Source organism: Nematolebias whitei, chromosome 22 (genome assembly GCF_014905685.2).
Source record: "Nematolebias whitei isolate Nwh7 chromosome 22, NemWhi1, whole genome shotgun sequence".
In the NCBI taxonomy this organism is placed as follows: Eukaryota; Metazoa; Chordata; class Actinopteri; order Cyprinodontiformes; family Rivulidae; genus Nematolebias; species Nematolebias whitei.
The window spans coordinates 1,239,191-1,251,456 of NC_056519.1; the positions used below are offsets into that span (position 1 = coordinate 1,239,191).

The 12,266-nt window shown below is 46.0% G+C and overlaps 1 protein-coding gene across 1 annotated transcript in view; it reads right to left on the bottom strand.

Annotated features, from left to right (window-relative positions):
• Positions 1 to 6,229: 6,229 nt before the first annotated feature.
• The window catches only part of eps8a (epidermal growth factor receptor pathway substrate 8a), a 33,371-nt gene continuing 27,334 nt past the window's right edge, over positions 6,230 to 12,266 (bottom strand). The window contains exons 22-24 of the mRNA XM_037695612.1: positions 11,558 to 11,735; positions 11,350 to 11,482; positions 6,230 to 6,926 (exon numbers count right to left, since the gene is read on the bottom strand). Of these exons, the coding sequence (XP_037551540.1) occupies positions 6,816 to 6,926; positions 11,350 to 11,482; positions 11,558 to 11,735 (422 nt within the window). The 3' untranslated portion in view covers positions 6,230 to 6,815. The remainder of the gene's footprint in view (positions 6,927 to 11,349; positions 11,483 to 11,557; positions 11,736 to 12,266) is intronic.

Here is a 12,266-nt window from a genome sequence, read left to right on the forward strand (position 1 = left end):
GGTGTACTTTCTATAGTTCTATAGTCTAGGTGTACTTTCTATAATCCAGGTGTACTTTCTATAGTTCTATAGTCCAGGTGTACTTTCTATAGTTCTATAGTCCAGGTGTACTTTCTATAGTTCTATAGTCCAGGTGTACTTTCTATAGTCCAGGTGTACTTTCTATAGTTCTATAGTCCAGGTGTACTTTCTATAGTCCAGGTGTACTTTCTATAATCCTGGTGTACTTTCTATAGTTCTATAGTCCAGGTGTACTTTCTATAGTCCAGGTGTACTTTCTATAGTCCAGGTGTACTTTCTATAATCCAGGTGTACTTTCTACAGTTCTATAGTCCAGGTGTACTTTCTATAATCCAGGTGTACTTTCTATAGGAGTAAAAAAAACAAAAACTTATTAAGATAGAACTAATCACAAACAGGTAGAGTAAGTAAAGACAGAGAGGACATGTGGTCAGTTTGTCCCTCCACCAGTTTGTCTATAGCAGCAGAACTAAGGGATAGCTCAGGAAACCCAAGCCGACCCTACCTATAGAATTTCTCCAAAAAGAAAAGTCTTAAACCCAGTCTTAAAACTAGACAATGTGTCAGCAGAAAATGTAGGGTCATCCAGGTTTTTACATCTTTAAGACCTGCTTGTCAGCGTGACCTCAACCAAAGTGAGGAGGACCTTCAGGAGGATTAATCCTCACAAAACAACTGGCCCAGGCAACTTCCCCGGGAAGGCGATGAGAGAATTTACCGATCAGCTCTGTGAGGTGCTGGCTGACATATTTAACCCCTCCTCACCCAGGTTCCCACCTGCCTGAAGACCACCACCATCATCCCAGTCCCAAAGAGCTCTACAGTGACTGGTCTGAATGATTATCAACCAGTATCCCTCACCCTGATAGTCGCTAAATGCTTCAAAAACTGGTCATGACTCACATCAGAACAAACATCAACAAGGACCCTCATCAGTATGCATACCGTGAGAACCGATCAACAGAGGACACCATCTCCTCTGTGGTCCACACTGCTCTCTTCCACCTGGAGCAGAAGGACTCCTACGTCCGTATGATCTTTGTGGACTTCACGTCCGCCTTCAACACCATGATCCCCCAAACCCTGATGGACAAACTATCCACACTAGGACTAAGCCCCTCCATCTGCAACTGGGTACTAGACTTCTTAACAAACAGACCACAGTCAGTGAGGATCCACAACTTCTCCTCCTCCACCATAACCCTCAGCACTGGCTCTCCTCAGGGATGTGTGTTGAGTCCCCTCCTGTTCACTCTCTCACGTATGACTGTGCAGTTAACCAAAGGACAATTTTCAAATGGGTGACACGAGTTCTGATGATAAAACCCAACAAGAGGTTCTGGTTCTGTCTGGGGGATGAAGGTCCGAGGACGATGAGTCCTACAGGAAGACTCACTTTGTTTGGGAAACAACAAAAACACCTAAATTATTCTGACACCCATTTATTTCTCCATCTTTACATTTTGATCCAGAACCAGGAACTGGGTCAGAACACGAGTCCACAAAGAACCAGAGACACGACAAAAAAACAAAGATGAGGGCATCTGTCCCCCAGAGATGTCCCAGTCCTCTGTGGACCTGCAGCTGAGCCTTCAGAACCAGCAGTCTAAACGGGTCACAGGAAGTTGGACTGTCCAGGACTGAAGTTCTGTTTGCACAGCCACAGGTGACCATGGAGGACTGGACTGACGGGACACAGAAAGTTCTGGTTCCAGTCTCATGACATCTCCTCTTCTTCATGTCTTCAGTCTTTCTGTCTCCGTCCACCCCGAGTGTCTCTGCTGGAGGACTGATGGTGTCCTCTCAGAGGTCACAAACCCAAACTCCATTGACTTCCAAACAGGTCATGTGTCCTCCATCAGACCCTGTACAACCTTCAAACAGAACCTGTGGTACCGTCAGAACCTCCTGCTGCTCACGGGTCAACAAGTTCTAGTTTTCACACAGAGACTGTTGGTCTGAGGCTCACTTTTTACTCTGCAGTTCTGCCTGAAGGGCTGCTGCCCCTCCCCTTTATTCATCCATTCATCCATGGATGGAGAACCTGCAGGTTCTCCTGCCGGTCCTGGTTCTCTTCAGAGAAGCTTTGAACTGTGTGAACCCATGGTGGTCCACTTTCCTCCCCAAGGACGAGTCAGTGAACGCCTCCTGCAGGCTCAGAGACAGGAAGGAGAAATGAGCCCAGAGATGGAGGAGGAGCAGATATTTCTGTTCTCTGCTCTATTTTAAGACCATCTGTTTTTAGTCTGCACCTCCTTCATGTCTGTTTTTAGTCTGCACCTCCTTCATGTTGTTTTAGTCTGCACCTCCTTCATGTTGTTATTTTAGTATCAAAGCTCAGATCAAAACGTGCACAAAGAGATTTACAAGTGACGGCAGGAAAACGCATCACAACCCTGAAAACTACATGTACTACAGTACTCCTCCTTTAGTACATGTACCCCTCCTGCAGTACATGTACTCCTCCTGTAGTACATGAACTACAGGAGGTGTACATGTACCCCTCCTGTAGTACATGTACTCGTCCTGTAGTACATGTACTCCTCATGTAGTACATGTACTACAGGAGGAGTACATGTACTACAGTACTCCTCCTTTAGTACATGTACTCCTCCTTTAGTACATGTACTCCTCCTGTAGTACATGCACTACAGGAGGAGTACATGTACTCCTCCTGTAGTACATGTACTCCTCCTGTAGTGCGTGTACTCCTCCTGTAGTACATGTACTCCTCCTGTAGTGCATGTACTCCTCCTGTAGTACATGTACTCGTCCTGTAGTACATGTACTCCTCCTGTAGTACATGTACCAACTAGCTACTAACAGTATTTAGTGTTTACTAACTAAACACGCACAGTTTTTATATTTTTATTTCACTGTACTTCCACAGGTCGTCTCTCGGGTCACGAGGACTCATCTTCTACAGAGTCCTGTCTGGGAGCAGGTGGTCGGGGTTAAAGGCCTTGCTCAAGGGCTCTCCGTGCTGCCACAAGCTCTGAGATATTCTACTTTCTGAGAGACTGAATTAAACTGAAGAAGATATTTAATATCAGATCATTTTCCCCAATAAATAAACGACCAAGTGTTGTATTGCATCAGCTCAGCTTCTGAAGGAGGCGAGTGGTTCTTGAACCCCAAAGGTGTTGGAGCGCTTCCTCCCTCGCTCCTGGTTTCTGTCAAACCAACAGGCCCAACACAACTAACACTAACGACATAAACCAAGACAACAAGAGAAGATCACTACAAGAACGTGCTGAACATCTAACCAAAGTGGAAAACAATGAATATAAATTCTACCCATAATCCCTCACTGATGTCATGTGACCATCAGTCAACCACAGCAGAATGCTCCAATGTTGGTCTCATCACTTTAACTGGTTCTTCTGATCTACTGCGAGGACTTGGGTGGAAATCTCAAGATGTTTTAGGTTGATGCAGAAATATAGAACATTATAAAGAGCTCACAAACTTTCAAGCACCACTAAGATCTGAGGCACCTGTACACCCCAACCTTCTCCACCTGCCTGCCCACTCTCCACCCGAACTTCACCTGCCTGCCCACTCTCCACCCCGAAATTCTCCACCTGCCTGCCCACTCTCCACCCAACCTTCTCCACCTGCCTGCCCACTCTCCACCCAACCTTCTCCACCTGCCTGCCCACTCTCCACCCCGAACTTCTCCACCTGCCTGCCCACTCTCCACCCTGACCTTCTCTCTCCTTTCACTTTGATGAAAAAAACAAATATGAGTCTGAAGAGAAGGGTGTCGACTTCAGGATTATAAATCCGTCTTAATAAATTAGGAGGAACATTTTAGCTCCACCTGCTTCGTGCTAATAAGTCAATCTTTGGACTAAGAACCCTCTCTTAGCTCTTTCTGCTGACAAGACCCCGCCCTAAAAAAAGCTTCTTTAACATTTTGACGGTGCAGTGCTGCCACCTGGCGGCCAACAGCTCACACCACATGAGGGTTTCATCCAGAAGGACCATGTGACCACATGATGATAGACCAGCCTGGGGGATCAGTGTCAACATCCATCATCTTTTACCCGCTTCTTCCATTTTGGGTCACGGGGGTCGCTGGTGCCCATGTCCAGCAATCACTGTACGAGGGGCGGGGGACACCCTGGACGGGTCGCAAGTCCATCACAGGGACACATAGAGACAAACCATTCACTCTCTCTCACCTAGGGACAATTTAGAGTTACCAGTCAGACCAACATGCATGTTTTTGGTCTGTGGGAGGAAACCGGAGTACCCAGAGAAAACCCAAGCAGCAACATGCAAAGTCCACCCAGAAAGATCCCGGACCGTGGACATGATAGGACATTTTCTTATGTTTCAGGTGGACATGTTAGGACAGTGTCTTATGTTTCAGGTGGACATGTTAGGACAGTGATGAAGACCTCTGGACGTTGTTTGTTTGAAGACCTGGTGGAGTCGGTGTGGACATGGTTTACTTACGTGGAGACACAGAGTTTTTCACATCCCCGTCGCCAAGCGGACGAAGACATTCAGGTAAAGCGGTGGACACGTTCAGGTGGACGTCAGTGAAGAAGAGGACAACTTGGTTTTAATGAATGTTTTTATTTAGTAACAAGCAGAGTCCTGGAGGAAAGGCACAAAGACACCGGTCCACGTGTCCCTGATCGGTCTCTACACATGACTGGGTTCAAAAACTTTACTGTCCACAAGCAAGTCAGCATCTACTGCAGGTCCACAGGAGCCTCCAGCTGGAACCAGAGCATGAGGTCCAGAGAGCAGAACCTCCTACTCGTTTCCTCCAAAGTCTAGCAGCTTCTGGTCCCCGACTCCAGAGAATCTGAACAGGTTCATGACCGACAAGAACATCAGGAGGTCCACCTCCAAATCCCTGTCCCTCAAGGCTTTTATTTTGACACATCAGATGACAATCAGACTGAGGAACTTTATTCTGAAAGCTCTGGACAGGAAATATCCTGATGCATGCTCAGGATGGACAGGAAGCAACTAAATAGTTATTGCTGATTCTGATGAGTCCCTGATTTATCAGCAACTTAACGACTCTCAGCAACTTAACGACTCTCAGCAGGTTAACGACTTTCAGCAAGTTAACGACTCTCAGCAAGTTAACGACTCTCAGCAAGTTAACGACTCTCAGCAGGTTAACGACTCTCAACAAGTTAACGACTCTCAGCAAGTTAACGACTCAGCAAGTTAACGACTCTCAGCAGGTTAACGACTCTCAGCAAGTTAACGACTCTCAGCAGGTTAACGACTCTCAGCAAGTTAACGACTCTCAGCAAGTTAACGACTCTCAGCAACTTAACGACTCTCAGCAAGTTAACGACTCTCAGCAAGTTAACGACTCTCAGCAAGTTAACGACTCTCAACAAGTTAACGACTCTCAGCAACTTAACGACTCTCAGCAACTTAACGACTCTCAGCAAGTTAACGACTCTCAACAAGTTAACGACTCTCAGCAGGTTAACGACTCTCAGCAGGTTAACGACTCTCAGCAAGTTAACGACTCTCAGCAGGTTAACGACTCTCAGCAAGTTAACGACTCTCAGCAGGTTAACGGTGCTCAAGCTCATTAACAGATTGTTAAAAATCTGAAGAACATGAAAATAGGGTGTGTTCTGGATGTAGTTGCTGAGGGATGAATAATTGTTTCAGGTAGAATGAGCTGGTTCTCATCAACATGTTCTGTTTGAAGGTTTATTTATTATTAACCTTTCTTTAACCAGGCAAATCCCATTCGATCACAGATCTCTTTTACAAGGGAGGCCTGGGTCTGAAGGCCGACTAACATGCATGTTTTTTGATCTGTGGGAGGAAACTGAAGTACCCGGAGAAAACCCATGTAGCACAAGAAGAACATGCAAACTTCACACAGAAAGACCCCAGGTCCAACCGGTGATTGAACCCAGGATCTTTTTTGCTGTGAAGCAACAGTGCTAACCACTGAGCCATCGTGCTGCCTAAAATGTTTGTGAAATAATTGTGTGGCTGTTCTTCAGAGGAGAACCTGATGAAGCGCCGTCGTTCTGCTGATGTGAAGTGACTCCAAAGACTCAGAGGTTACCTGTGAAGGTGGGCGGAGCTTAAAGCTACGTTCAGAGAACAGATGGAGCAGAACTCAAGAGTCAAAAATTCACAATATCTAAACAATTATTAGAAATGATCATTTTTAATCAACACATTTGATTCTAGTTTTAAATCATTCATGAGCTGAAAATGTATTTGAATACAAACAGTAAGTGAACAGCAGAACTCTGGGCCCAGCGGGTCAGAACCAGCTGCAGTTTGAGCTCCTCAGGTTTAGTTCTCGTCTCGTTCTCTCACTGAAGTCCCATGTTCTGAAGATTCTGATCCAACCTGAGAGGCCCAAAGAGCAGCTGATCAGCCGTTCCAACATCAACAGACAGGATTCAGCCACCGAGCAGCAGAACCAGAAGTCCCAGAACTGTTCCACAGAACTTCAGGCAAACATGGCAGAACATTCATATCTGTGACCTGACTGGAGGTCCAGAGGTCATGGAGACGAGCGGAGGAGTTCCTGCCTGCGACGCATGATCTCCACAAACTCTGCATGGTCCGTCGCCACCTGACAACGAAGAGTGGGAAAACAGCAGGTGGAACAATTAAAAGGACTGCGTCTGGTTGGGGCTCAATCGGTGGGGCTGGCTGGGTGGATGGAGCTCAGGTAAGGCTGGGTGGGTGGGGCTCAATGGGTGGGGCTTGATGGGTGAAGCCGAGTGGGTGGGGCTCAATGAGTGAGACTGAGTGGGTGGGGCTCAATGGGTGGGGGCTCAGTGGATGCTGCCTTCATCAAACGACTCCACCCCTGAGTCACAGGTAATGGCTGCCAGCTTCTCCTGCCGTCTCCTCATGATCTCCTGGAGCTCAGAGCCTGAACCCTTCTGGACACGTTGAAGACACCGAGGACATGAGGACATGAGGAGGAGACAGACAGGTGGTTAGAGTCCAGAAACAGAAACCCAGATCTGATCTCAGGAGACTCTCTCAGGGAGGCTTCACCTCTGCTTCAGTTTGTTCACATCTCCTCCTCCAGACACTCCTGAGCTACAGTTCACACCAGAACCAGAACCAGAACCAGAGGAGCAACTGTTTAACAACGCTCAGCTTCACTGTCCTACCGTTAGCAGCCGATGCAATTAGCATCCGATAGTATTAGCAGCTAATGCCATTAGCAGCTGGTATCCTTAGCGTTCAGTGAACGTGTTTGCTCCACAGTTTGTTCGTGCAGATCAGCTAAACTTAAGCCTTCTATGTAAGATGATGTGAAGTCGTGCAGACCCAGTCCATTTCTTGTCTTTCTGTCCCCGACACACAAAACCACCGTCTCTGGTGTCCGACTTGTTTTCTCACGTTCCAACATCAGCCGATTTAATTTTGTTGTCGGGCACACAGACGATGATGACGATCGTTTGAGAAAATGTTCTGGTTTGGACTGAAGTTCTCTGCAGACCAGCTGGACTAATCAGAAGGTTTACCTCCTGACCAGCAGATGAGCTTCAGGAGGAATCGATGAACCTGGAGAGTCTCCCACAGACCTCTCTAAAACCAGAACCCGCCTGCAAACCAGAAGGTCCAAGTAGAAAATCTGCTGTGAGCTTCTGAACAGAAACCAGAGGCGTCCATCAGCAGCAAGGAACCTTCAGCGGCTGGAATCAGAAGGCATGCTGGGTAACCGTGGGCTGACAGATGGTTGCACAAAGGTCTGCTGAGCCAACATGAATCTGCCATCCAGCTGACCTTTGACCCTTGTGCAATCAGCTGAAGACGTTGAGCTTCATACTTACTGGCTCTTTGAACACCTTAACTTTGGTTTATGAGTGAGGCTAAGAGCAGATCTACATCCTGGTCTCTACAGGGTGGGGGTCAGGATAAACAGGAAGTGGAACACTGGGTTCACTTTGGAGAGTTTAAGGTGGAGGAGGACTGTTGCTACCGTCAACATCTAACCTTCGTTCTGTTGGCCAGAATCAGGATTTACAGCAACCATAACAATGGTCCAAGTCTGGAACAAAAACTGAGCCGATCTTTGCTCGAGTAAAGAAGGACTCAAGTCTGACCCACTACGAACACTTCCTGGTCACTTCAAGACCAGCAGGAAGCACAAGTCTGTTCTCAAACCAAGAATAATGAGATCCAGACGTCAAACTCAAGACTTTCAGGTTCATTCAGGGACAACTGAAGTCCAGTTCCACCAAACCAACAGTCCAGCATGGTGGTGGTAGCATCATGCTGTGGAACAGTGAAGGTTGTCTTCCTCCACAGTGTTCAGATTCACCTCACATAAGCTGCTGGATGAATGAAACCTGGACTCAGATGGGTCCAACAAGACCACACAAAACTGGTTTCTGTTAGATAAAACGTCAGAACTGGTCCACCCAAAGTCCAGACCTCAGCCTGATTGAAAAACACGTCGGGTCCAGAAAATCAACCTTGTTCAAGGAGCCAAAAAGTCTGAGGTTCAGGAGAACTGTCCGAGGGACATAAACTGTGAGGGGGCTATGACTATTTGAACAGGATGACGGATGAAACCTTCTGACTGCAGCTTTATGTCCCACAAGAAGACAAACAGGTCTTCAGTGGTCCCTATGGATCTGTGTCCAAAAACCAACTGACCCAAGTCTGTCCACACAGCTTACAGAGTCCCATTGAGTCCTTACCCAAGATGGGCAAAGCCTTTATTAGGAAGACTAACTAGTTCCCAAGTCAAACCAGTCAGGGGGACTTGGTGGTCCAAGATCAAGAGCAGCCAGTTCCAGTGAAAATTAAGACCATCAAAACCTGAGACAAAAACCTTAAGTAGAGAATTGCAGGACCTTTGTCTCTTCATGTGGGGTGAACGTTCTGGGTTCTCTTTGGTCTGAGACTAAAGACCAATTTGAAAATAGACATTCATGTCCAACAACAAAAGAGTCTCTCAAATAAAGACCATCAAGTTCCAAAGGGTCAACTACTGGAACCCTGGAGACAATAAAAGTCCTGAGTCAACATGGGTCCTTCTTGACGGTCTAAATTTGTAACCTGAACCCCAAAACCCTGAAGGTACTATGATAATGTCTCTGATTAAACTCTGGAAGAATAGTCCAAGATGAGACAAGCGTCTCATCAGGTCTGAGTCACCGGTGGTCTTCAGTTTCTGTATTTTATTCAGAAGAAACAGTTTTTGACTGGACGCGGGTCCATCTGACCTTAGCCCAGTGAGTTCTCTGGGACACGGACGTTCTGGCCAACAGAACAAAGAACATGCCGATCTGAGACGATACCTTAAAGATTGTTGGAAGACAACCAGAAGATCAGAGGAGGGTCAGAAGAAAACCTGCAGGGGGGAAGAGACACCACACCAGACCTTTCCAGAGCTGGGGACAGAAAACTTGAAGACACAGAAGATCCTGAAGAGATCTTCAGCTTCCTGAAACAACCTAACTGCAGCGAGAAGGGACGAGGTCCTGGTCCACTTCAGGACCGTCAACAGCGCCTCCTGCAGGTCCAACCAGACTAAAGACCAATGAGGCTTTGGACTAGGGGGGTCAGAGACCAAAATCAAACTCCTAGTTTGAGTCAAGGGCCGGATTCAGTCAAGATCAAAAGATGCTGCGCTTTTATTGTGTTTTATTCAGAAATATGAACTTTTATTCTGACAGAACCAAGTCTGCTGGAAGTCCAGATCTTTGGACTTCTTCTGGTGTTTTGTCTCATCGGAGACGTTAATAAAGATGGACGCCTACCCCAGCTAAAATGTCCCGCAGAGTTGCCCTTACCATTATAAAAGCGGTGCGCCCCCCGCCCCAGTCAACAGAACAGAACCCCCCCACCCGGTCGAAAAGTGCCGGCATGACGTAGCGCTAAACAGACGCACTAATTAAAATCCTACGACTGTGGAGGTAGAGCTCCGCCTCCACTCACACCGAGCCCCCACCCCCCCGCTCGAAAGCTGTCGGTACAAACGGCGCGCAGTAAACTACTCTGATCCACTTTGTCTTTTGGAGCCAGAGTCCCTCTTCATGTGGGCGGTACCCTCCATGGCCCCGCCCACAAGCCGGCACAAGAAATTTTGCTAACGCTGGAGAAAGTGTTTTTAGAGAGATGCGTGGTTCCTCCAGGCCGGACAGCCGTCAGCTGCTGCAAAGCATGCTGGGATTTGTAAACCTGAAGGAGTTTCTGATTTACGACGTTGTGACGTAATTGAAATGATAACGAGTAAATTTAGAACTTTGTTTCCTCCTCAGCGAACTAACTCCACACGATGCAGCTTCTCATGGATCATTTTATTGAAGGACTATTATGACAAAATCAGGAACGTTCGGCTTGGAGTTAAGCTCCGCCTCCTGGTGGACAAAGTCTGAAAAATGTGAACATGAAGTTATTTTGTCTGCTCGAGCTCGTCTCTGCTCGCTGCAGCACGTCTTTAACGGACCAATCAGGCGGCTCCACTGACGTGTAAACAACAACAAATAAACAGAAGTCAACGTTGTGCAGCTCGACTGGTTCAAAGAACGCCGACCGTTGAAACTTTTATTTATTCAGACGCCAACGTTCACCCAACAGAACTTTTCTTTCACTTTAGACTCATTCAAGATTTAAACTCTACAAATTATCTTGTTATTAATTTACAGCTGCAAATGTTCACACTGGATGTTTACAATGTTTCAGTTTTCATCTAAATATCTGACTTTTATTACAGTATATTAACTTTATATTGATTTAACTCAAACTGTTTGTTTTCCTCCAACAGGAACAACAAACTCAAATATCTCAGACGTGTTTTAACTTTAAATACGTTTTTATTCATGTTGGACTTTTTGGGTTAAATTTAAATTGTTTAATATTTTCATGTTCAGAAGAGTTTTACTTTATTTTTTAAATATTCAGGATGTTTCTGGGTTTAAAGAAATTTTCAGAAATGATATAAATTTTATTTTTAAATATTTTGATGGGATTTTATTTTTGAAACCAAGAACGTCTGCAGTCAATAAAAACAACAACAACAACAACAACAACAACAACAACAACAACAACAACGACGATGATGATGATGATGATTTATAGTGAAATTTGACCTCAAACAACATTTATGAGTTTCTAATCATTGGTGTTATTTACAAAATAAATTTAAAATTTAATTTGGCAAAAGAAGTTTTCTCTAAATGTCTGAACTCTTGGACAAATGATTTTATTTGTTTTACTAAAATTCACACCTTTATTCTGAAGGTTTGCTCATATTTTTCTGAAACGTTTGGAAACGGATTCAAATGATAACTTTCAGAGTAAAAGCCCTGAGGGTCGAAACAGGAAGTGGGCGTGTCTCACCTCCAGCGCCGCCTTCTGGACGGTCACCTGGCTGAAGACTCGCGCTCCGTCGTCGGGACAAACCGTCTTCAGCTCGTCTTTGTTCAGAGAGAAGAGCTGAGCTCCGGTCAGAACGCCCAGGCTGCTGATGGTTCTGAAGGAAGCACACCGCCACAGTAAGAGCTCCACACTTCCTGCAGCCCGTCACAGTAAAAGCACAAAGACTCACACGGGGCTGAAGCCTTTGGCCTCCAGCCAGCCTCGGACTTCCTGCGGAGACGAGTCGTAGGTGACGCTGGGGGGCGGCAGGCTGGAAGACGGGACCTGGATCTTCTTCTGAGCGCTGCGACCCAAAGTCAGCCGGTGGGCCAGCTCGTCCTGGACCTCCTCCATGTTGGACTTCCTGCCTGAAGGAGGAGACGACACCAACATTACTACTTCCTGTGGCCGGACGAAGAAAACATGATGGAAGAAGTCAAACGTAAAAAAAATTATCAGGAATATAACGTTTTATTTTCTAAAGAAATCCCAAACCTGCAAACTCAGGAGGGACGAACAAGACGACAAACGTAAATTAATCACTCTGGTACGTCCAAGAAGAAAACGAGAAGAAACGACAACGTGGTTCAGGTACAAGACATTTACCAACAGGACACAGAGGACGACTCTGAATGGAACATGATGATCCATGATGATCATCATGATCAAGATGATCATCATGTTCATGATGATCATCTTGATCATGAATGGAGCATGATGATCCATGATGATCCATGATGAGCATGAATGGAGCATGATCATGATCATCATCATGGATCATCTGGATCATCATGGATCATCATGATCATGAATGGAGCATGATCATGATGATCATGCTCCATTCATGATCATGATGATCCAGATGATCCATGATGATCATCATGGATCATCTGGATCAT